At 27.2% G+C, this 25,261-nt stretch overlaps 4 protein-coding genes across 10 annotated transcripts; 3 read left to right on the plus strand and 1 right to left on the minus strand.

The window, feature by feature from the left end:
• Positions 1-6: 6 nt before the first annotated feature.
• On the plus strand, positions 7-1,808 carry LOC127282659 (26S proteasome non-ATPase regulatory subunit 13). Its single transcript, XM_051307042.1, has 5 exons — positions 7-166; positions 256-369; positions 471-797; positions 880-1,212; positions 1,287-1,808. Exons 1-5 carry the CDS (start codon positions 51-53, stop codon positions 1,552-1,554), a joined length of 1,158 nt encoding a protein of 385 aa, XP_051162999.1. The 5' UTR covers positions 7-50; the 3' UTR covers positions 1,555-1,808.
• A 128-nt stretch (positions 1,809-1,936) lies between these two features.
• On the plus strand, positions 1,937-6,300 carry LOC127282669 (SID1 transmembrane family member 1-like). The gene is made up of 10 exons (XM_051307058.1): positions 1,937-2,053; positions 2,353-2,646; positions 2,710-2,975; positions 3,040-3,193; positions 3,258-3,341; positions 3,422-3,742; positions 3,839-4,385; positions 4,457-4,725; positions 4,811-5,020; positions 5,095-6,300. The coding sequence occupies exons 2-10, from the start codon at positions 2,470-2,472 to the stop codon at positions 5,380-5,382; spliced, it is 2,316 nt and encodes a 771-aa protein (XP_051163015.1). The 5' UTR covers positions 1,937-2,053; positions 2,353-2,469; the 3' UTR covers positions 5,383-6,300.
• Positions 6,301-6,463: 163 nt separating this feature from the next.
• Positions 6,464-9,645, plus strand: LOC127282671 (SID1 transmembrane family member 1-like). Of its 2 annotated transcripts, none has more exons than XM_051307066.1 (6): positions 6,464-7,158; positions 7,229-7,382; positions 7,458-7,916; positions 7,980-8,457; positions 8,530-8,798; positions 8,873-9,418. In XM_051307066.1, the coding sequence occupies exons 2-6, from the start codon at positions 7,356-7,358 to the stop codon at positions 9,272-9,274; spliced, it is 1,635 nt and encodes a 544-aa protein (XP_051163023.1). In that variant the 5' UTR covers positions 6,464-7,158; positions 7,229-7,355; the 3' UTR covers positions 9,275-9,418. The 2 variants fall into 2 exon arrangements, with proteins under 2 accessions (XP_051163023.1, XP_051163024.1); XM_051307067.1 differs by having other exon boundaries at positions 6,469-7,382; positions 8,873-9,082; positions 9,159-9,645.
• LOC127282670 (acetyl-CoA carboxylase) lies at positions 9,636-25,162 on the minus strand. Of its 6 annotated transcripts, none has more exons than XM_051307063.1 (13): positions 24,895-25,162; positions 21,126-21,411; positions 17,707-17,830; positions 16,949-17,279; positions 16,559-16,856; positions 16,269-16,482; positions 15,860-16,193; positions 12,521-15,784; positions 12,125-12,441; positions 11,797-12,048; positions 11,016-11,733; positions 10,675-10,955; positions 9,636-10,598 (listed from the first exon to the last, which is right to left on the minus strand). In XM_051307063.1, exons 2-13 carry the CDS (start codon positions 21,275-21,277, stop codon positions 9,987-9,989), a joined length of 6,897 nt encoding a protein of 2,298 aa, XP_051163020.1. In that variant the 5' UTR covers positions 21,278-21,411; positions 24,895-25,162; the 3' UTR covers positions 9,636-9,986. The 6 variants fall into 6 exon arrangements, with proteins under 6 accessions (XP_051163020.1, XP_051163016.1, XP_051163018.1 ...); XM_051307059.1 differs by lacking the exon at positions 24,895-25,162 and adding an exon at positions 22,179-22,549; XM_051307061.1 differs by lacking the exon at positions 24,895-25,162 and adding an exon at positions 22,212-22,548.
• Positions 25,163-25,261: the final 99 nt, after the last annotated feature.

The raw sequence follows: 25,261 nt of genomic DNA on the forward strand, positions 1-25,261 counted from the left end.
CTATTTTTAAAAACTAGTTAGCGCTGTGAAAATTTATAGTTGTTAAAAACATGGCGGTAACAGTATCACCAAAAGACGTTGGCACGTTTTTAAGTCAAAAACAAAATGTTTCGGATAAAGAACTCGCTGGAGAATGGGCACAATTGGAAGAACTTTACAACAAAAGGTAAATTATCAAAAAAAATAATGAATTTCATTTTTTATTACTTAGAAAATAATTGATAATAATATCACAAATGGTCCGGTGACTTGCAGACTTTGGCATCAGCTGACGCTTAAATTAGAGACTTTTGTCAAGCATCCAGCTTTACAGAAAGAAGATAATTTGGTGCAACTTTATAATAATTTCTTATCAACATTTGAAAATAAGTAAGTTGTTTTTCTTTTAATTATGTAAATTATTGCACCATAACCTATATTTCGAATCCTATCTATCATGACTTGCTCATTATAAAAAATTTCTTTTTCAGAATCAATCCACTTTCATTAGTTGAGATTTTAGTTCATGTAATAGCACAATTCCCAGATAAACAAGAAGCAATAACATTTTTGGAAAAAACTGAGGTTAAAGTAAAAAATAATAATGAAGCATTGTCATTGTGTAAAGTACTTGCGGGACAAATTTTACTCGATATTCTTAATGATCAAGATAGGGCAAAAAAAATTATTGAAGATGTTGAAGCAATGCTCGATAATGCCGATGGAATAACTTCAGTTCATGGGAGATTTTATCTTTTAGCTAGCCGTCTTTATCGACTACAGGGAAAACATGCTGAATATTATCGTACCGCCTTAAGGTATTTAAAGTTTATTTTTTTAATAATAAAATTCTCTTTATTTTCTATGTGAATAATTTATAATTTTCAATTTTAAATGCAGATATTTAGGTTGCATTGAATTGAATACATTAAGCAAAGCCGAACAGGAGCAACATGCATTTTTCTTAGGTCTCGCTGCACTTTTAGGAGAAGGTGTCTATAATCTTGGTGAATTATTGGCACATCCTATTTTGGAATCATTAAAAGATACAGTTAATTCATGGCTTGTTGATTTATTACAAGCATTTAATGCCGGCGATATTGCTGCTTTAGAAAAATTAAAACCACAATGGAGTAAAGTTGCCGATCTTGCAGCTCAGGAATTAAAATTGAGACAAAAAATTTCCCTCCTGTGTCTCATGGAAATGACTTTTAAACGACAAGCCAATAATCGGTATTAAAAATTATTTAATTGAATTATTCCATCTTTTAAGTTTATCGTCATTTCTAAATTTATCTTTTTTTTAGACAACTAACATTTACTGAAATATCACAAGAAACTCGTTTACCAATCGGTGAAGTCGAACTTTTAGTTATGAAAGCACTGGCTCAGGGATTAGTTCGAGGTGCAATTGATCAAGTCGCTGGGACAGTGAATATGACTTGGGTACAACCACGTGTTTTGGATCGAACTCAAATTACAGGAATGGTACAACGACTCGATGGCTGGTGTAAAGACGTGAACACCATGGAAAATCTTTTGGAAACCCGGGCCAACGAAATACTTACACTATAAAAAGAAAAAAAAAAAAATTCTTTTCATCGTTTATTGAAAATTTTGTGTTTTGTTTATTTCAATTTACGCGACATACGTCCATTTTTTTTCTCAGTATGAATGAAATGCAGTACAGTTTTCAATCATATAAAATTTGTCAAACGCCTCACTGAATGAATGTTTAACTTAATTTTCAATATTAAAGAAAAATATATATAAATTTAACAACGTTTATCACAATAATCTTTAAAAATAAAATTTTCAACAAAAATTTATTTTTTCTCGTTATTATTCATAATTATCCAATTAACATATTAAATAATTAATATATTTTGAAAAAGAGAAATTTAAATTCAAGAAAATTAGAACAGCGCCAGTGTCGATATTTGTAACTAAAAAATCATTTTGACAACACTATCCTTTGTTGTTCTCGTATTTTGTGTAGGAAATATTTTGAAAATTAAAAAGAATGATAAATTTATTTACCTGATTATTTGATTCTTTTAATTAGAACTTTATTGTGAGTAATTTACTTTTCATTCATATTATTAATGTTATTATTGCGTATATTTATTTATTTCTATTTCTAACCTCTCTTTTATTGTATTTGTGTATATATTTAATGGTAAAAAAAAGTAGATTAAAAATAATTTATTTTCCCATTTATAATTAAATAGATTAATTTTCATTATTTATTTTTATAAATTTACATCAAGTTCTTATTTTAATTTAGTTATCTTTATGACTCATATATAAAGGAATCCCCCTTTTTTTTTGTTATTATATTGCGAAATTTTATAATAAATTTTTTTTTTTTAGGTATTAAAAAATGTCTTCCAGATAAATTGATAAATAAATTTTCTACAATAAATTTCTTCAATTTATTGATTAAATAATTTTCAAATAAACCAATGAAAGGAACAAAAAAACGGAGAAATGAAAAATATATTGTTATTCGCGATAATTCAATTAGTGTTGGTTTTAGCTAGTAATTCATTACTAGTAACTGGACCTATGTTACCACCAATTATTGATGAAACAGCAACTTATAATCATACATATAAAGAATCTTTGAATTCAACTATTGAATATATATTTGTTTACAAATCAAATGTGAGTATTTTTTTTTTAATTACTGTGATAATAAATAATAATTTTTTTGTTATTATATTTTAGAATGACACATTGGAAGGAGCTCGCATTACAGTTGAAAGTAATGCAACGACTGATTTTCCATTAATTGTAGTTGTTAAACAAAAAAGTGGAATTTTGTCATGGCAAATTCCTCTTTTAGATTATAAAACAACTAGTCGTACTTTATGTTCTTTAAAAACAAATTCAACAAGTGAAGAAGAATTTGTTACCGTTAGTCTTTCGACTTCAAGTCCGGAAAATATAACATTTTCATTGACATTAGTTTCTGTGACAGATTTTCGAATTAAGTATGTATTATCTATAATTTTCATTTTCTTTATAAATTTTTACTAAATTTCTTTTTCTTTCCAGAGACAAAGAGCAAAGAAATAATATAACAGTTTCACCGTCAGAACCAATTTATTATTTTTATTATCCTGATGAAGAAAGAAAAAATAAGTCTGTCATTGTTCATATAACATCGGAAAGCGAGATTTGCATGACTTTTTCAATTCAAAATACATCGGTATGGTAAATATAAATTTTTGTAATGTAAATTACGTTTTAAAATGATTTTCTTTTTTTTTTAGTGTCCAGTATTTGATTTGGAGAGAAATATTCAATTTTCCGGATTCTGGCAGACTGTCAGTAAACAAGGTGGAATTACTGTTCCCGTATGTATATGGAAAAAATTATTTTTAAATCGAAACAAAAAATTTATTATTGAATTTCAAATTTCTTTTTTATTTTTTAGAATGAAGACTATCCACTTGGTTTTTTTATAGTATTAGTAGTGAAAGGTGATGATCAGGATTGTACTGGCGTTCAAGGTATAATTACACCGAGGAAAAAAATTATTAACTTGACAATAACGCCTAGTGTATCAAAATGGGATTACTATGTTGCGTCTTTTATAGTCGCTGGTATTGGTGCTGGCTTTTTTTTAATTTATTTTTTAGGGTCAATTTTTTATAAAATTAGAGAAGGTCGAGCCATACAAGATGAACAATCGCTAAATGATCAACATGAAGATTTACCTAATCTTTATCTTCCAAGTCCTTCCGCTGTAGACGAGGTATACATTTTTTTTTTTTTGAAATAATTAATTTTTTTAAAAAAGAATACAAAAAAATTTGTATTATTATCTAATATTGAATTTAAATAATTTTAGATAGATCCTAATCAATGGAGCGTTCAAGAGGATTCATCGCTCGATGAAGATGATATTGATTTAATGGAAGATGCTCTCTCCGATAAGGAAGTAGTACGAACGAAACTTGTTCTTTCCGTTTGTGATTTAGCACGAAAAGAACCAAAAATTCTAAGACATAAATCACGTCTTTATATATATTATCTTATAACAATTGCAACTTTTTACACATTACCAGTTATTCAATTGGTAATAACCGATCAACATGTGCTACATGTAACGGGAAATCAAGATCTTTGTTATTATAATTTTCTTTGTTCACATCCATTGGGTTTTCTTTCGGATTTCAATCATGTTTATTCGAATTTTGGTTATGTTCTACTTGGACTTTTATTTATTTTTTTAACATACTGGAGATCAAAGGGCAATGAGGATGAGACAAAATGTAAAAGTTATGGAATTCCACAACATTATGGATTATTTTATGCAATGGGAATTGCATTAATGATGGAAGGTGTACTTTCTGGAAGTTATCATGTTTGTCCTAATCATAGTAATTTTCAATTTGGTAAGTTGAATTATCAAGAAATTATTTTATTATGAAAAATTGATAATAATTTAATATAATTTTTTTTTTAGATACTAGTTTTATGTATATAATATCAGTTCTTTGTATGGTAAAAATTTATCATAATCGACATCCTGATATAAATGCAAGAGCGCCGATAACTTTTGGTGTATTGGCACTAACAATATTATTGGGACTTGTTGGTGTTCTCGATGGTTCACTAATATTTTGGATTATTTTTACAATTATTCATTTAATGGTTTGTTTGATTCTCACTGCTCAAGTTTATTATATGGGAAGATGGAAACTCGATGGAGGAGTTTTTCGTAGAGTTTTAATGGTAATTTTATAATTTCCCTTTAAAAAATAATTTTTTACAAATTATTTTTAAATAATTTCAATATTTAATATCTTTTTTCTTTTAGACAATGAAACATGATGCTCGAGCAGGTGTGAGATATTTAGTGAAACCGGTTTATCCTGCTCGGCTGTTAATTCTTATAATGGCAAATTTGGCTAATATTGGTTTAGCAATTTTTGGTAATATGCATCATGAGAAGGATTTTGCTACTTATTTACTTGCAGTCCTAATGTCGAATCTTATTTTATATACATTTTTCTATATTGCCATGAAGGTATGTATATTTTAATTTTAAATATAATTTTTTAATTTGTACTTATTTAATAATTTTTTTTTTCTTTTTTTCAGTTGTGTTATAAAGAAAGGATTCTCATTCAACCATTAATTTATATTATCCTCTCTTTTATAACTTGGTCAGCTGCTCTTTATTATTTCATAAACAAAACAATATCTTGGGCACTCACACCAGCGCAGTCGCGAATATATAATAGACCTTGTATTCTTTTTAATTTTTTCGATGGACACGATGTTTGGCATTTTTTATCGGCTTTAGCCATGTTTTTCTCGTTTATGGTCTTATTGACTCTAGACGATGATCTCGTCGATGTTCATCGTAGTCAGATTCCTGTTTTTTAATACAGAAAATTAGTGAGTTTCTGTAGAATTTTTTTTTTTTTTTATATTTTCTACGCCACTGTGATTATAAATTTAGTGTATTTTTGGATTAATGTTCTCATTTAAAATCGAATTAATTTTTACACAATTAATATTGTGAATTTTTTTTTAAATGAGATCACTCCAAGATACAATATATCCAAAGTGTATAAGAAAAATTAAAAAAAAGTAAATCATTGATAAATATTATTTTACAATGATTTACTCTATGGACTGATCTTATACATATATATAGAAAGAATGTTGTGATTTAAATTTTTCGCTAAATCTAATTACATCATTCATATCTTTATAATATTAAGTCATTTTTAAAAATGATTAATAATAATTAAATATAAAAATTATTTATCAAAATCATTTTGTTATTCAAATTTTGAAAATTTTCTCTTCTAAAGTATTTACGAAAAATTTTATTGTACATATTATTAGAATAATAGTATCAAGTATCTCATCATTTTTATCCTTGAGAGATATATTATGAATTAAAAAGCAATATTAATAAAGAAATTGTTATTGTTTTTTATTATCGAAAACAATGCAACTATAGACGTAAGTTTTGTGAATATAATGAAAGAGTACTAATTGCTTTTGGTACTTATTTAAAAGAACAAAAATATTTATTGGGTTAGTCAGTTAACAATAAGCTTTACTGTCAGTGTCGTTATTTTTTATATGCAGTCTTAATTTTTATTTTGAAAAAAATCAATTTTGAAGTTGATTTAAGTTTATTAAAAAAAAAAAATTGTTAAATAAGTTCTCTTTTGTGATAACATAATTCATTTAAAAAAAATTGTGAATATTATAACAATTGGATGATAAAAATAAGGTAGAAGTAATTGTTTAAAATTATACCACCTTTAATTTATATGCTTAATAAATGAAATAATACAATTTTCAGTAATAATGTAATAAAAGTTACATTAATTAATTATAAGATATTAAAAAAAGTGTTATTAAAAGTTTATAATAAAAGTGTTTAAAAAATGTTTAATCTAATTTTCATTTTCATTTACTTTTCTGTTGAAAATAATAAAAAAAAAATTGTGATTGAAAAATACAAGACAACAATTATAATTTAATAATCTATTAATGACTAATTTAATTTTCCAAATGAATTGTATTTTTTCAAGTTCACATAATTTTTAATTAGATTTAAATTGACCATGAATTATAATGAATGAACAAAGAATTCTTTTAAAGGAAGCTTCGGAAATGACGAATAATATATTATTTGTCACAATTATATTAACTATAATTGTGACTAAGGCTAATTTACAAAATAATTCAACATTGTCACCCATTGTTGTGGCAGCTAATTATAATGAACTTTATGAAGGAAGTGTGAATTCAAAAATTGATAACATTTTTGCATACAAAAGAAACGTTGTAAGATTTTTCATTATACTTTTTTTTTAGCTATTAATTTTAATTTTTTAAAATTAATTAATTTCATCAATTTCAGAATAATTTTTTGAAAAAAACACGAGTTATTGTCGAAAGTAATGCCACATTTAATTTTCCATTACATATAATTGTTAATCAAAAAAATCAAGTTTTTTCCTGGCAGATTCCATTATCGAGAAATTCAAATTATACCAATTCTAGTCGAACTTTATGTACATCAAATCAAAATTCGACAAATAATGAGGAAACTATTACAATTACTCTTTCAACATTAAGTAATTCTAAAGTCAGTTTTAAACTAAAATTACTAACTGTTGAAGATTTTCATATAAGGTAAAACAAGAATTCATAATTTTATTATTACTTTTTCAAATTAATTTATGAAAAAAAAAACTTTATGCAGAACTGGTGAAGTGAGAAAAAACATAAGGATAACACCCTCAGAACCAGCCTATTATAGTTATTCATTTGATGAAAAATCTGAAAGTAAATCTGTTATTGTTCAATTAATATCAGACAGTAAGACATGCATGATATTCTCTATTCAAAATAAATCAGTAAGTAAATACAAATAAAAAATTTTTTTTTGTTCTATAAAATATTTTAATTTTTTTACTTATCTTTCTTTTTAGTGTTCCATATTAGATGTTGAAAAAAATATAAAATATGCAGATTTGTGGCAGACTGTTAGTCATAAAGGTGCAATAACAGTGTCTGTAAGTATTTATAAATTTATCAGAAAAAGCAAAAATATATCAGCAAATAATAAAAGAAAATTAATATTTCAGAAAAATAATTTTCCAAATGGCTTTTTCATAGTACTTGTTGGAAAAACTGATGATTCCAACTGTTTTGAAGTTGAGCCAAGTAAAATGTTATTATCATTATCTAAACGTGAAAAATTTGTTACACTCACCATTAATTCAGGACATGTAAAAAATGATTATTTATTTGCCTGCATTTTATATATAAGTGCAATTCTAGGTTTTGTAATTATTTATATTGTCAGCTCTCTATTATATTATAAAAAATTTAAATATACAAAATATATACTAAATCAACAAGATGACTACACAATTGATTTAGATAAGGTATAATTAAAAATCAAAAATTTCAAATTTTCTTTTCTTCTTACTAATAATAATTAATTTTAGGTGGAAAATTTAATTACTGATAAAAAATTAACCAAAATTCAAGTTTTATGTGTTTCTGACTTATCAAAAAAAGAGCCTGTTGATCTTAGTGAAAGATCAAGACTTTATATGTATTATCTTGTGACTGTATCAGTATTTTATATTTTACCCGTTTTACAATTAGTAACAACAAATCAAATAAATGTTGAAGAAAGTGGAAATCAAGATATTTGTTATTATAATTTTTTTTGTGCACAACCATTTGGTTTTTTATCATCATTCAATAATGTCTTTTCAAATTTTGGATATACATTATTTGGAATTTTATTTATTATTATAACACGATTAAGAGAAAAATATAATGATATAAATAGACAAACTTTATATGGAATTCCTCAACATTATGGATTATATTATGCAATGGGAATTGCATTAGTAATGGAAGGTGTACTTTCAGCATGTTATCATATTTGCCCTAGTCATAATAATTTACAATTTGGTAAGATTAAAAAAAATAATTATTATTATCATTTTTAAAAGATAAATATAGAAATAAATTTTTTTTTTTCAGATACCAGTTTTATGTATATTATAACTGTTTTATGTATGGTGAAACTTTATCAAATTCGACATCCTGATACACATGCGAAAGCACCAGTGACTTTTGGTGTATTAGCATTAATAATATTACTTGCATTAATTGGAGTTATCGATAGTTCATTACCTTTTCGGATCATTTTCACTGTTATGCATTTAATATTTTTTTCTTATTTAATTGCAGAAGTTTATTCATTGGGTAGAAGACGATTTTTTGGAGGATATTTTAGTTCATTCTATTTTGTATGTTTCAAAATAATTATATAGTAATACTATATGAAATAATAAATTAAAAAACTCATTTTTTTTTGTTTCAGTCGATAAAATACGATTTTCATAAGATACGGGAAGAAGATTATAGTTTTTTCTATGTATTGAAATTTATGTTTTTTTTAATGGCACTTGCGTCAAATGTTAGTCTTGCAATTTACAGTAGTTTATTTTACAACAAAAATTTTAACATGTATCTACTTGGAATTTTGATGTTAAATCTTGTATTATATCTGATATTTTATTGTTTTATGAAGGTAAAATTTTTTTTATTTACTATTTATCAATTAATGAAAATTATTGTAAAAAAATATTGTATTTGTTTTATTTTAGTATTGTGCATACGAGAAGATTCTACTTCAACCATCAATTTTTATAATTCTTACGATATTAACCTGGTTTGGTGCTTTCTATTTTTATTTAATGCGTTCAACATCTTCGGATCTTAGTGCAGCTGAATCGAGAAATTACAATAAACCCTGTCTTGTTTTGAATTTTTTTGATAGTCACGATATTTGGCATTTTTTATCAGCACTAGCAATGTTTTTTTCATTTATGATTTTATTAACAATCGATGACGATCTCATCAATGTTCCTCGTAATCAAATTCCAGTTTTTTGATCATTTTTAAGACACTTGTTTTTTTTTTTTGTATATAATTGTATAGTAATTTAAATTGTATATTATTTTAAAAATCTAAAAATTTTTGTATGTAAAATATATAAAATTGGTTTACGAATATTAAAGCAGCTTTTTAATATAATACATGTACATTTATATGAATAAAGAATTTATGAAACACTCATCGTCTAAAAATAAATATGTAATCTCTTTATATTCTCAATTACATTTGTTACATTTGAAAAACTAAGACGTGTATAAAACATCATGTGTTAAAAGATTTTTTTTCAGCAGCTTTTTTTTTTTTGGAATTTACGATGAATTGTCTCTCAAAAATGCTGCTTATGAGCAATAGTAATAGTACAAAAAAGGACAAACAACCACAAGTCGTAATAAACAACTTACCTAGTTATTTTAGACGTTTCTCTCTTACATAAAGACCTGTACAGTGAATTGTTTCTAACAGAGCTGCATACACCAGGTATACAGATGAATAATGGGCTTTTTTTTTTTAAATTGAACTTCTAATTAGACATTTAACTACGACGAGGCACTAGAATCATTGTGATTTTCTTGACTCGTGGATTCCAATTGAGCTAATGTTCTCTGTAATTCAGCGAGTTCTGTAGGCTGTAATCGATTGACAATTTCTAACACAGCATCAAATCTTACTTCAGGACATAATTCAAGTGCTTCTTTAACTCGTGTGATTACTGAATCATTTTTCACACAAGAAACATTTCTCATAACAACGCTATTTTCATTTTCACATTGTGCTTCCAACCATGCGGCAACAACTTCATCTTGATCCCATAAATATGATTCCGTTGCACCTTTATCTTCAACGAACCAACGTCTCAACATTGCATCAACTTGTCTCACATCTAATCCCGGTTGTGTGGATATAATTTCCGAACGAATTCTATCCTCCAATAATCGTCGTCTCAATCGCCAATATAAAATTCTTCGAGCACTACGCCAAGAAACTATCTCTTGAATTGTATTTTTTTCCAACATTCTCTCTGGTGTATCATGAAGATCGGCAAAATGAACAGCTACCTGATGATACATTGATTCTAAATGACATTCTCGATCATGAATTTCCCTTTCAATAATTGGTTTCTCTTCCGCTGTACTTGTTGCCAATTTTTCCTGAAAATTTACAAATTAATACTCTTGACTGTAAAGAAAAATTACATGGAATAATATATTCTACACTAATATTTACCTTGAGATTATGAATAACTGAATCGTTTCTGTGCATAGTTTTAACAATATCCTTATTTCTAAATTTGATCTCTACTATTCCTTCCGGTTCCAAAACTCCACCTCTGCTTGTATTGTCCGCAAACATTTCCATATGTCGTGGATTTATCATCGGATCAACAACGGCCCATGCTCCACCTCTCAATTCTCCATACGGTGGAATATAAACGACAATTGGTCGCGTATATTCCCTCAAACCATCCACAATATAAGCACCAAATTTCATAATTTGTTCATACATATCTAAAAAAAAGAAAATTATTTAAAATTTTTTTTTTTTTAAATTAAAAATGAATTTCTTACCTTTCATGCCACCAGAGAATCCTCTCCAATTGGCAAAGATAAATAATGGTAGCTCCTCTTTATTAAAGTCTTTGATCGCTTGTGCTGTTTTGTACGCACTATCGGGAAACCAAACTTGTCCCGCTTGTGAAACGGTCTTTGCCTCTGAATCCAAATTAGCCGGATCAGCCGGTAAATGTAATTCAACAGTTCTTGTTTCAACGGCAATAATTCCACATGGAATACCACCAAGTCTTGCACGTCCCGTAACAACAGTTTGTGCCCATGGTTTCATTATTTCTTGCCACGAGCCACGATCAAAAAATCCACTTTCCCATGTATTATTATCAATTAATTTACCTTCCAACATCCATCTTGGATCATAAGGCGCTTTAGTTGGTACAAAACCAATATCCCTATCAATTGGATCAAGAGATTCGACAATTGGCAATGGTAAACCTTTTGCTTTTGGTATATAGCTCAACCATCTCAACACTGTTTCAACACCATCTAAATCACGTGGTTCAATTGCATGTGAAATACCATTATTATGCATTATTTGAATACCACCCAATTGATTGTTACTTGCATAAACTTCACGACCTAAAACTGTATTTAAAGCTCTATAACCAGTTAAAATAATATGTGAATTTTCTATTTGTATGACTCTTTGACCGAGACGAACAAGATAGGAACCAATTCCAATGGCACGACAAGAAACGACAGAAATTGTCACCACCTGAAATCAATTTATTTATTTATTTTCATTAAATTTATAAAATATTTTTATGTAATAATTTACCTCTTCGTAGGCTTTTGATGTTTCGCCAGCAATTAATCCAGCGTATTTGAGATTTTCAACACCAAGACCATCGTCCTTTCCAATAATATCCGTAATTCGATAACGAGATTCACCACCGTCTTCAATTAGCGATGCTTTCACAGAATTTAACGGCGATAATCGTGCATAATCATCAGGAGTCAAATAAATGTATTTAAATCCTTTTTCAGGTTCATTTTCATCTTCCCAAGCAATTCTAAAGAGGGCTTTTACCTAGAAAAAAAAATTTTCCATTTTTTATTCATTGCTAAAATTTTTTTTTTTTTATTTTGCCAAAAAAAAGAAATACCTCTTCGGCGAGAGCAATTCGTGCACCAGAATTTGCAGAGAAATAAATTCGTGGAATTCCAAGTTGTCTTGCTCTTTCCGAAGCCTTAAAGAAAAGTATATCTTCCGGTATTCCAAAAGAACCAATTAGATGAGTTAGATCATTGGCAATTAAAATAATATCTCGACCAGTTGAACATTCAGGAGTATAAAGAGTTAATCTCCAAGCAACCATACCCACATTATTTTCACCAGGTAAACGTTTTAGTTCTACAAGATTATCTCCATCCAATACCAATTCGACGATTTCAATAAGAGGATTTGGAATTGTTATCACATCTAAAATAATATTTCAAAAATGTTAAATATTTTCAATTTTGTTATTATTTTCTAAAATAATTCAAAAAAATTTACTCACCATTCGGTCGCTCATCAATAAAATCTTTCCACGCTTTTTCAACTTGCTGTCTAAACATATCGGGCAAATCATAAACATACGTGGTACCAGAACTTTGTGCTTGAAATCGTTTAGCTTGAAGATAATCTTTCGTTAAATATGGTGTCGATATTGGTAAACCATGCATTGGTCCTGGTCTATTTGAATTATTCGCCGAACCTGTATACGATTCAAATCGAATAATTCCCGTTTTTGAATCAATTGCCTCGGTGTAAAGATGAAGATCAATACTATAACCACTGTCATTAGAAATACAAAGTCTCACATTTGACGTTGGTTTACCAGGTGCTGGACGTATTGTCATTTTTATTTCCGCCTGTCTCACTCTCAATTTCCACAATCTTTGTCCATAACGTAAAACCATACTCGTGACACTTTCTTCAATTCTTGCCGGATCCATAATAACAGTTGGAACAAAATTCAAAAAAATATGATTACAATCCGTTCGTTTAGCAAGAGGATGTGAAAAAGCAACTTCCAATTCATCCATTGCTTCAAGTAAAACTCTCTCGCCTTCATTGTGTAAATAATCAAAACTCGCTTCTTTTGTTATTAAATCAGAATGTCTAATAATTGATCTTATGAAAAATCGATAATCCGTGACTTGTTGACCTTTAGCAACTTTTGCCTGACCAAGATATAAATGCATTTTTTGATTTGACGTTGGCAATGCCTCGAGATCATAAGTTCTCATTCGATTTAATTCAATATGAAAAGCACATCCCGGTTCTAAATGTCGATAAACACGATCCTCAATAAAGCCATCTCTTTGTCTAAATGTAAATAATTTGGGAAATTGTCTTTTTTTCAAAGCCAAAAATGTCACACGTCTTACACCTCTTGCAACAAGTTCATCTTTATTTAATGCACACCAATCACCAAAAACTCTTGCCATTGTTGCATCATCCTGATTTCCTTTATCAATAACGGCAATACTTAAAATATGAAATGGTTCAGCTGGATCATCACCAACATCATTTTGAGCATTTCCCTCAACAGTTGTACTTAGTGAAACATTAATCGATGTACTGTGTCTCGATTCACTTCCAACGGCTTCAACAGCTTCTAAAACCTTAGCAGAAACTGAATTTGGCGACGATAGATCTTCCAAAAGATCCAACACTTCATCTGAATACTGATTAAATTGTTCTAAATCCTGAAATGCAGCCATTGCACCCGTTCTATGATTCACCAACGATTGATTTTGTCTATTTGGATGATTATTTGGTAGCATAAATTGAAAATGTACAAGGGGAATTTCACCCGATAATTCCAAATGTTGAAGACATGTTAATTCATAACTGATGTATGCTCTACGTACATAAACCTCTAGAGCAGCATTACAAACAACTTGATTTGAATGATAGAAGAAATCGTGTAAAATATCAAAAATACATGTCTCAGAGAGTATAAGTTTTTGTAAATTTTCTGGATGAAAATCATGTCCATACATATCGACAGCTGAGAGAAAAATTGATTCCATTTGATTATGTCTCAATTCATAGGCAGGTTGATGAGCTGCTATTAAAACTTGTCTCGCTCTTAATGCAACACGACTATGTTCCGTTCTATTGAGACTTGTTAATTCAGTTAAAGTACTTGCCAATTCATCCGTAAGTCCCGGTTCATTTGTCCATAAATGATCAATCAACATTGTAACAAGAACATTTTTTTTTGTCACTTGACTATGACTGAATATTGTTGACGTAACCATTGTCTTGTCATCTTTAAACTGGCCAATTAAAGCCGATACACATTTATCATAGTGTCCCTGTTGAAATTGACTCTCAACATTGTAATACTGTTTTAAAAGTTCGTGAACTGCTGTCTTCATACGACCTCTTGTTCCATTACGATATCGTTGAACCAATTGTACAATTGTTTGCGTTGTCAAAAAGAAAACATCCCTGTCGGCACGTTTCGAAAGTGTTGCCGCGTGTCCATCAATAACTGCCGCTATTTGTTGACTGGGAAATTGTGCCAACACAGAAGTGATATTCCTCTCGTAAAGTGTCATTAATTTACGAATTTTCTTTTCAACTGAAATTGGAATACGTCCCGAAATTGTAGCAATAACTTCCTGTAATTCCAAAAGTGGTAAACTAGGATCACGCAATGAGTTCATGAATTTTTCAATAAGTTCTCGTAAACGAGGAAGATGATAAGGATCAGGTAGACAATAACCAGCGAGAGTATTTTCTAAAGCCGCTCTGTATTTTGCGTGAAGGTGATTTAATTTCTCAGGTACTGCCGGTGTTACAGGTGCTGGAAATTGGCCAGAATATTCCAGTGCTTTTGTCACAAGTGAAGGATCATCGAGTTCCAATTGAGCAATTAATGTTCCCGCTTCCAGAACTGCGCCAGGACGTTTCACATAGAAGACACTTCCAGCTTCACCGGCCGTTACAGTCATGACCATTTTCATTACTTCAATTTCTGCATATGCTTGACCAGCATCAACATGTCCTCCATCTTCAACGAGGAAATTTATCAATTTTCCCGCCGATGGTGATCTAAGTAATGAGGGATCATTATCCTTCTCAAAAACACAAGTTTGATTGCCAATTACAATACGATAGCGATCAACTTCCTCTCTCATGTAAGTTGTAAAACTAGCACCATCAAGTGAAAGAAGTAATCCACCATCCGATAATCGATGTAAATCAACTTCCTTATAAGAATTGTTCATCACAAGAAAATATGTATTTGGTCCTGATTTTGTTGCCTGTACTTTATATTTATAACCATCGTTTATTAATTCCACATCGACAACATTATTCAAATCATTACCAGCTTGAATTTGTCCTTTCTCAAGTGCTGTTTGAAAACCAGAAAATGCTGCCGTTATCGTTCTATCGGCAATATGAAGTGCTCCACAAGTGACGGCTAACAAAACATCCGGTTTATCACTTCTCACACGATCAGCAATTAAAAGATCAAGCCATGCGGTGTCTATACAATTTTGTTGAAAACAATCCGTTTCTAATAGTGTAATTAAATATTCAACAGTTGTTCGAAAATCACCTCTAATACTCAATTCTTTTAAAGCTACTACTAAATTTTCTCGAGCTTGTTGTCGATCCTCCCCCCAAGAGAAACAATGACCAAATTGTGAATCTGCAAATTCGTGAAGACCACCCGATGCACCAACTGAAAAATATCCCCAAACATTTTTTGATGAACGGAAATTTAATTCTTGCACTGTTCCTGAACTTGGTTTGAAACCTAAAATAAAAATTTTAGTTAAAAATTGAATTGAACATTTTTTTTTTAAATAAATTTTTAAAATATAGTTTTAACCTTCATCGGGATTTTCACTCGTGATTCTAGCTGCTATAACATGTCCCCATGGTTGTGGTTTATGTCGTGGTTGATCAAAATCTATGGTACTATCACCCCAGGGACTTTCACCGTAGAGTAATCTAATATCTTTGATATGATGCAATGGAAGACCCATTGCAATTTGTAATTGTGCTGCAGGTAAATTCACATCGGAAACCATTTCAGTACATGGATGTTCAACTTGTAGACGGGGATTTAATTCCAAAAAGTAATATCGACCTGATGGATCGTAAAGATATTCGACAGTTCCTGCACTTACATATCCAACCATTTTTGCGAGCCTCACAGCAGCCTTTTAATTAATTTTTAATTAATAAAAATTTATTAGAATAATAAGATAATAATTATTTAATTAATTAAAATATACTTTTTCCATTTCTTCAAAGATTTCTGGTTTTGCAATGACAGCGGGCGCTTCTTCAATAATTTTTTGATGTCTTCTTTGAATTGAACAATCACGTCCAAATAATGAAATTGCATTTCCATAAGTATCGGCAAGAAGTTGTACCTCTAAATGTCGGGCACATTTTGCCAATTTCATTATAAATATAGGAGATCCGGGAATTTCAGTTTGTACTTGTCTAATAAAAACAGAAAAAATAAAATTAGAAAAATATTTTTCATTTTCTTTAAATTAGTATTTAAATTGACAAAAACCTAAATAACGATGGTAATTCCTCAGCATTTTCCACCTTTCTAATTCCTTTTCCTCCTCCACCTTCGCTAGCTTTCACCATAACAGGAAATCCAATTTTATTCGCAGCTGCTAAACATTCTTCAATAGTGGAAACGCATCCTTTTTTAAAAAGTTCAGAGGATATTTTAATTTTTTTCCCACTATATTGGGCTTTTAATTCTGATCCTGACCAAGGTAATGTTGGTACATCGGCTGTTTGAGCAACGATACTTGAGGCAATTTTGTCACCAAGTGCCCACATGGCTCTTTCCGAAGGACCTGAAAATTTATTTGCATTTACAAAATGATTATCAGTTTTTTTTATTTTTAAGAGGAAATATATTTTTAGTTTTAAAATTATTATTATATACCAATAAAGCAGATGTTATTTTTGTGAAGTAATTCGGGGAGTTTTGGATTTTCCGAAGCATGTCCCCAGCCAGCCCAAACTGCATGTACCTGAGTTCGTATGGCAATGTCAATGATTAGTTCAACATTAGCATAATTATTATTATTTGAACCTCCTGGAACTGGAACATATTGATCGGCCATTTTAATATATTCTGCATTTGCCTTTAAGTCTTCTGGTGTGACCATAACAACAAAACGAACAGCTCGTTCATTTTTAAACATTTCATAAGACCAACGACGAACAGATCGCATACATTTAACGGCTGCAATTCCATTATTGGCAATGAGTACCTAAAAAAAAAAAAACAAATAAAAATATTGTTTATAATTAAATGTACATTTAAAAAGCAAATTAAATTTCTAATTTTTAATTAAAAAATATATTTACGAAAACAATTTTAGCCTCTACTTTTATTTGTCAGAACATAACTGGTATATACTAAACATTGTAAACGTCATAGCAAAGGTTCAAAGAGCAATGCTCAAGGATAAAAAGACGTAATTGTTTACCTCTGTATACATTTAATATTTAATCAAGAAGCGTAGTATAATTTTTTTAAAATATAAAAAAACGATTTTTTACAAAATAATTAAAATGATTTAATAGAAATAAATTAATTTTAATTCTAATTTAATTGACTATCATTATGCGATTAATTATTTAATTAATTATAAATGTGTCTATTAATTTAATATGTAAAAGAAAAATAGTATTTACTTTATTGATGACTCTTGTACCACCAAATCGTCGGACAAATTCCTCAGGAGTAGCGACGGTGAAATCCTTTTCGAGTTGACGGCTCTGTGCTTGAATCATCACCGTGCCCTGCGACATGCTGGGCCTATAAAAAATAATCTCATATTAGTTTTTTTTTATTTTAAAAACTAAAATTCAATTTCAAACTAAAGTAATTAATATTTTAGGTTTTTTAAAAACATTATAAAAAAAAGTTTACATAAAATTAATAATAATATTTATTTCGCAAATTATTTATAATAAAACTTGAATTCTGATTAATCAAAAAATGACGTAAGACTGTGTGTTCAAGTAATACGTATAAATATATGAATAAGAGTGGAGAAAGTATCAATCAATTTAAATTCCTCTGATTTAATTTAGAAACTTTTTTTTTATTTATACGTCAAGTTAAATTGCTTGTTCTTTTTATTTTGCGATCAGAATTGCAAAAAAGATTCACAAATTCCAAAAAAAAAAAAAGTGACTCATATAATTAGGAACTGAAAAAATAATAAACATTAATTACGTTAACCCAGCAGTTTTTTCAGTTTCAATAATTGTAGGTTCTATACTAAAGACTTCCTTGTCTTCATTATTTTCACTATTCATCCTGACAATTCCAGCCAATAAATTATCCGAACTCTTCCAAACTGCATTTTTTTCACTACGTTCTGCCAGGACAAATCTTTTCATACGTTTCATCACTGATGTCTGAAGAAACCAACTCAAAGAAACCCAGAAAACTTTCTTGAATACCGAGTCAAAGTTTTTCAAAATCTTAATGTTTTTCACTTTCAATTAATTTCTTGATTTTTTAGAAAAAATCATTTTTCTTCTTCATTTTACTCTTTTTTCTATTCTTGGTGAGTAATTTTTTTCAATTAACAAGAAAAAAATTCTTTCAATTCAAAAAATTTAAAAAAAAAGTTGTAAGTATTTTTTGCAATAAATTATAATGGAAATTTTAAAAAAAATAAAAAAAATAAATAAATTTATTCTATATATTTAAGTATATACGTCATAATGAGTATTCAAGACTATTGCGTTTTAAACTCTTATTTAATGTTTAACGAGAGTTTAAAAATGCAAATGTAAATAACTTTCTTTACAGTGACTGCAAGATAAGTTTTTTTTTCTTCTTCTTTTAATAGAACTCTTTACATTCAAGTAATCTGCAAACTGTGCAGTTTTTCATTATTCACAACAAAAAAAAAAACTCATAATAGATATTTTTTACTTCTGAATTTTTTAATTTTCTATTATTATAAAATATTCATTATAAAGTAAAAAAAAAAATTAACTTACAACTTATTTTATTAAAAGAATTTATTTCTTATAATTTTGCAATTGCAATTTACCAATTTCTTTTATATTATTTTTCTTTGTGAGCAATAATTATATTTATAATTTAAAAAAAAATACATTACTTTTTATCACTTTTAGAAACACAATATTTATATTATCTATCACATTCACATTGAATAACAAAAAAATATATTAAAAGTTCCTGCATGAGTTAAAAAAACAAACTAAATATAAAAATTAAAAAAATAATTAAAAAAAAAAAAATAACTAAAAAATTAAATAAGATCTTTTCTCTTTAGGTGGCTCTAAGCTACTGTAATATAAATGTAGACTGTAGAGAATTTGTTATGGAGAGGTGTGCGAGTATAAGACCCCACTACTTTTTTTTCAGGTATATATGTTCAGTTCTTTTCAATCAAACATCTCACGATTTACAACTTTAGTTCTATGCCACATTAGACATTTTTTTTTCTATGTTAAAACCGGTTCTAGATCATGAACTTCACCGTTAGAACATTTTTAGATAATCTGAAGAAAAAAAAAAAAATATCTTCGTAGTAAAATAATGACATTCTTTTCTATATATAAAAAATGCATTTTAATTTATTATTAATACAATAATAATTTCAATTAATGAAAATTTTTTCCAATTAAAAAATATTTAATAAATAAAATTTTGTTTAAGAAAAAAAAATTATTAAATATTTTTTATATAATTTAAATAAATAAATTTATATTAAATAAGAAATAATTTTCATTAATAAAATATATAACTGTAGTCGTGTAAAAGTTGAATATGTGCATGGAAAAATCTTGAAATAAAAAGAAGAGAAGAGTGCAGAATTAAAAAAGATTAGCTGATAGAATGATATATGTAAATTTTTGGCAAATATTATTCAAGCAAAGAACAGCAAACAACAAAAAATTAAAGATCATTTGAGTAACCATAAAAGAAATTGTTACAGCAATAAGAAAGTATTGTTAATAACTGAAAAAAATTTTATTTGATTTAAATCTGTTATCAAATAAATATATTTCTACTAAATTATTATTGAGTAAATTAAATAGTATTTGTTTTAAATTATTGAATATAAATATTTAATTAAATATTTATTTAAATCAAATAAATGTTTTTTCAGTGTATAACTAACAAATCTGGTTTGTTCTTGCAACAATTTGTTCTATTATGAAAAATAATTTTTTTACCATGCATAACTTGATATTAAAATATAACATGCATAATTACGATTTAATTTCACTGTGGATAGATTTTTATTTACTTTAAGATTAAAATACGCTCTTTAAAAATTTTAAACATATTTTTAAAAAAAAATGCTTTTGCTGACTTTGAGATATTTCATTTGATATGATACAAACATTTTTTTTCAATTGTTTAAAAAAAATTCTTCAATACAATATAGAAATTACATTAATTAAACATTTCATTACATAAAACATTAGTTTGACCTTTACTGATAAGCAACATTGTACAAATATATGTAGTTAAGATTAGATAAATATCAAAATTTAAATATATTTATAAATAATTAATAATTGCATTTTAAGTAATATTTAAATATAATATATTAAAATAAAAACATATCAATATCATTAATGTTTTTTTGAATTCTCTCTCGTTTTTTTTTTAGTTTAAAATTGTAAAATGTAATTTTTTCTAAACTTAATTTTTATAGTAAGAAAATTTTTTTTTAACTAAATTAAAAAAATAGGAAGATATTTTTTATTTTAATAAGGGTTCATTAAATTACAAGTTGTCTATCAAATGTGCAAGCAAAACTGGTTGAATATTCATTTTAAGGGGTCGTTAAAGGGGTCTTGGAATTATGCAGTTTAACAAACTTCATTTCAAAATGTTTACCTTGGAAAATAATTTGAGAATAGTTGAAAATAAAATTCTTGCAATTTGTGCGTATTAATTTATAATAATTATATTATTATAATAGTTCGCGAATGGAAAAAAATATTTTTTCCTTTTTTTTGTCTCTGAATGGAGATAATTTTCCCATTTTTTTCTGTTTTGTGTAGAAGAATCCATTTTTCTGTCTAAGAAAAAGGAAATAAATTTAAATCACCTGAGACGTTTTCGTCGTTCAACCAATCCTGGAAGAATTGGTTGTTGAATCCTATCATTGGCTTCAGGTTCTGGGAAGCTGTCCTCTATTTCAAGTTCCTCCTTGGGATCTGGATCACCAAGAACAAAACTCACTGATGCTGTTTCAGTCATTTTTTTGCCTTTAAAATAACTTTGATTATCTTCTTCTTCTAATTTATTATTTATCTCTTCCTCGGTGCCCTTTGAAATAGAATCGGCTAAGTCCTGATGATGAGATTGGTCGTCGTCTTTTTGTATGGTATTACCTTCAAAATAATTTTTTAATTCAACAATTTGTCATTTTTTTGCTTTTTTTTGCTCCATGATTTCCAAAGAGTATAATATTCAAAATATTAAACTCATTTCAAAGCAGAAGAAGATTGTTAGATTAGAATTGTTAATTAATATTAAAATTAGAAGCTTAGTTTTGTTAATGAATGATTATTTTCTTTTGATATAAAGCAGATGATATTTGGTTAATTTTTGAAACAATAGAGAAATATGCCTTGGTGATTTTTTTTTTTAAATTAAAAATCCAATTTTCAAGTTTATTAATTAAATAAATTTTAATTTTTAATTAAATTATTGACTTAAATAATTATAAATTATTCATTAATTTATTTTCTCAAATATTATTTGAGTTATTACGTAAATTTGTTTTTATTTTCAATATATTTTGTAAATGTTTTTGATTCAAAACTGTTTTGAAATATTTGGCATCAACTTTTCACCTTTCAACGAAAGACAAAAACACAAATTTAAATAACTAATTTTCTTGAATAATATGACCACTATTACGTCACGTGCATATTTTGTATGGTAGTGATACGTAATCAGTATGTTGAAATTTTCAATTTTTTTAAAATAAAAATTCCTTTTTATTTAAAATTAATTATGATAATACTTTTAAAAATCAGATTTCTAGATTTAGACAATTAATTTTTTGTATTTAGGCGACAAAAAATTTTATTTTTTAAAATACCTTCACCAAAAGCAAAAAAGCCTGAAAATGTTCATGCGGGTAAAAATGTACCGATAACAGCATTGAGAAGACTCCGAAGCATACCAGCTTTCCGGTGAAGTTTGTTCCAATCACCAAAGAAATTTGAGAAGAAGTTTACAATTTTGTCCAAAACAGACCCAATTTTCGAAAAAAAAAATTTTTTTTCTTTCTTTTTCAATTTCTTATTTCTTCCTTTCTTTTTTAAGTTAATCCAAGTCTTGATGTGTGTACTTAATTTTTAGCCATCATTTAATTTCACTTGTGATGAGAAATTGTAAAAAAAAAAAACGAAGATTTTAAAAAAAGAACACCATAATTTCTTCTTCTTCTTGTTGTAGGTATTTTCTTCTTCCTATTCCCTGGTATCCACCGAGAGCGTCAATTATGAACTGAGGAAGTTGATTTGGTTTATAAACGAATCAGCAAGCAACAAAGAGTCCCCAGATTGACCGGACGATGGGATCAAGGGGTCGGGAAGCATTTCCACGCGTGTCAATAGACATTGACTTAGTTCTATCGAGATAGTGCGTACGATGAATTGTGATAATAGGTTTTTGTTATCGTCATACAAAACGCGATTAAAACTATTGTTTTGAAATTTCAATCATCTAGAAAAGCTAAATAAAAATCAAGAGGTAAAAAAAAAACATGTGAAATGTCGAAATTCTGAATTTAATTTTTTCAAAATTTTTTCCAATATTAAAATAAAAAAAAAATTGTTAAAAAATGTTTAGGATAAGTTTCAAAAAAAAAAAAAAAAAAAAAAAACAAACAAACAGTACAATTTTTAATAAAATTCAATAAAATAAATTATTTCGAATTTTATTGTACATTGTACATATATATAGAAACAATAACACGTGAATTCACCGTGTATATATCGGAATTTAAAAATTTAAACTAAGTATTCAACTTTACAAGTTAGATGTTACTGACCCTATTATGCAACTGAATATCATTAATAGTATACACTGTCATTGAAAAATAATATTCAAACTTTATTTCTAAGTTTTTATTTTACTTTCAATATTTAATTTTAAGTAAGTTATAAATTTTACACCGTTACTTTATAATGTAATAAAAATAATTTTTAAAAAAATATCTTAATTTATTATTTCTGAAAAATTTGAATAGTCCTTTTGTAATTTAAATATACAATATTTAGTTTATGAAATAATTAAAACAATTTAATAAAAAAATAATTTTGATGAGAGAAACAAATTATGATTTAATAATTCTGACGTCAATTACATTTTTAAAATATATATATATATTTTTTTTTTTGAATCAATACGTGTAAATAACTACAACTTTACATACGAATGTATATTTTTCTGTCAAAGTAGTTTTTTTAGACAGATAAAATTAATAAGATAACGTTTGCATAAATAGTGATAACATGCTAATAAAGTGCAGTCAATAATTTTTTTCTGTTAACATTTTTTTTTTCGAGTTATATATTTAAATTGCAATTTATCAAAAACGGAAAATAGTGGGGTCTGAATTATTATTATTATTAATTTAAAGATTTAATCAAAATGCAAACAATTATTAACTTTTTAAAGAATCAATTACTTTTTTTTGGACTAACAAATTTATTAAATTTTTTTTATAAAACTATCGTTTATATTCAGTTATAAAATTTATTTCAGTAGGAAAGACAAATTATGATTCTCATCTCTGAACTAAACATAGGGATCACTGATTAATTTGAAGGACGAAAGGTTATATTTTTTTTCGTTCAACAATCATTTGCATGAGAAATTTTATATTTGTCTAATTTTATAAAAATAATTTTAAATAAAATTTAAATCTTTTTAAAATTGATAGATGTTATTTTTTTGTACAAAACTAAATATTTTCAGTAAATATAAAACAAGTTAGCTGTTCCACTTTAATAGGTAAACTGCATTTACTTTTGCTTTTATATAGCTAAATAAACGGTATGTATTTATAACGCCTAATGTCTTTTCACCTAATTTATTAATGTTTGTAATGTAGCTCTACATTTATTATCATTTTTTAATACCTTCTAACCCTCTATTTCTTTTTTGTAATTAAGATTTACTACGTCAAAATGTGAGCCATAATACATATGCATTTTTAAAAAGTAATGAATAAAAAAAAAATTTATTTATTTAATAATCATGCAGGAACTTATATTTGAAAAAATAACGTGAATTAAATAAAAAATTAACACACAATAAGCATTATATAATTAACTAATTAAATCATTATTACAATGTATGAACTTTTTGACAGTTTTGTTTATAACCTAGAAAAATGTTTATAAAACTCATTGTAATAATATCAATTTAAAAATATTTTCTTATTATATAATATTTCTTGATAATTATTACTACTATTAAAAATGTAATCTCTTGTATAGTTTTATCTGTTAATAGTTAAAAAACAGATAAAAATAATTCTTATATTTTTATTTTAGATTGTAGATTGATTGTAGAAAATAACAAAATTTTCACACATTGTTATCAAATGATTTTCAAGCAATTGGGATTGGTGGATTGCTAGGTCAGGCGACGTGCTCTTTTTTCTGATTGGTTAAAAACGTGCATGTGTGTAACTAAGAAACCGCGTCATCTGTCCACACAAAACTTAAAATGATTTCAGTAACCCCAATCATAACACAAAAGATTTACAAAAAATAAAATACACATATAAATGATAATTTATGAAGAATTTTTAAATAAAAAAATTATATATATGCTAAATAATAAAAACATACCGATGACGAATCTTGCGTGGTGGAGCCGCCACTCGCTCCTCTTGGAGGTTAGGATTGTTTTTTTCTTCAACCCCTGTCATTCGATAATAGCTGTTTTCCACGTTTGAATGATTAATACAATTTTAAAATGACAACACACCACAACGTTACTGTTGTTATAATTGTTTTCTCACCAATATAAAACAATGTCTTTTTATTTAGTTTAATTAAGTAAAGATCATCCACGATATAAACGTGCGTGACCTGCGTCTAATTTTTTTTTTAAACCTACTTTACCGATTCATAATTTTAATTCCAATCTGTTCCGTCAGAGGGCTGGGAAAAATCTATTTTATCGGTATTTTCTTAGTTCTTATATCTTCTGCCA

Source organism: Leptopilina boulardi, unplaced genomic scaffold (genome assembly GCF_019393585.1).
Source record: "Leptopilina boulardi isolate dan_hultmark-lab unplaced genomic scaffold, ZJU_Lbou_2.1 LbouV2_302, whole genome shotgun sequence".
Classification (NCBI taxonomy): Eukaryota; Metazoa; Arthropoda; class Insecta; order Hymenoptera; family Figitidae; genus Leptopilina; species Leptopilina boulardi.

What these genes read in the sequence shown, in the direction of transcription:
- LOC127282659 (XM_051307042.1), top strand. Translation starts at nt 51, where the DNA reads ATGGCGGTAACAGTATCACCAAAAGACGTTGGCACGTTTTTAAGTCAA. An exon ending in GAAGAACTTTACAACAAAAG is followed by an intron (nt 167 to 255) that starts GTAAATTATCAA and finishes GGTGACTTGCAG; the next exon opens with ACTTTGGCATCAGCTGACGC. An exon ending in AAACGACAAGCCAATAATCG is followed by an intron (nt 1,213 to 1,286) that starts GTATTAAAAATT and finishes TCTTTTTTTTAG; the next exon opens with ACAACTAACATTTACTGAAA.
- LOC127282669 (XM_051307058.1), top strand. Translation starts at nt 2,470, where the DNA reads ATGAAAAATATATTGTTATTCGCGATAATTCAATTAGTGTTGGTTTTA. An exon ending in TATTTGTTTACAAATCAAAT is followed by an intron (nt 2,647 to 2,709) that starts GTGAGTATTTTT and finishes ATTATATTTTAG; the next exon opens with AATGACACATTGGAAGGAGC. An exon ending in TCATAGTAATTTTCAATTTG is followed by an intron (nt 4,386 to 4,456) that starts GTAAGTTGAATT and finishes TTTTTTTTTTAG; the next exon opens with ATACTAGTTTTATGTATATA.
- LOC127282671 (XM_051307067.1), top strand. Translation starts at nt 7,206, where the DNA reads ATGAAAAAAAAAACTTTATGCAGAACTGGTGAAGTGAGAAAAAACATA. An exon ending in ATTTTAGTTCATTCTATTTT is followed by an intron (nt 8,799 to 8,872) that starts GTATGTTTCAAA and finishes TTTTTGTTTCAG; the next exon opens with TCGATAAAATACGATTTTCA. An exon ending in TATTTTATTGTTTTATGAAG is followed by an intron (nt 9,083 to 9,158) that starts GTAAAATTTTTT and finishes GTTTTATTTTAG; the next exon opens with TATTGTGCATACGAGAAGAT.
- LOC127282670 (XM_051307059.1), bottom strand. Translation starts at nt 22,209, where the DNA reads ATGCTTCGGAGTCTTCTCAATGCTGTTATCG. An exon ending in CATCAAAAGCCTACGAAGAG is followed by an intron (nt 11,734 to 11,796) that starts GTAAATTATTAC and finishes AATTGATTTCAG; the next exon opens with GTGGTGACAATTTCTGTCGT. An exon ending in CAGTTATTCATAATCTCAAG is followed by an intron (nt 10,599 to 10,674) that starts GTAAATATTAGT and finishes GTAAATTTTCAG; the next exon opens with GAAAAATTGGCAACAAGTAC.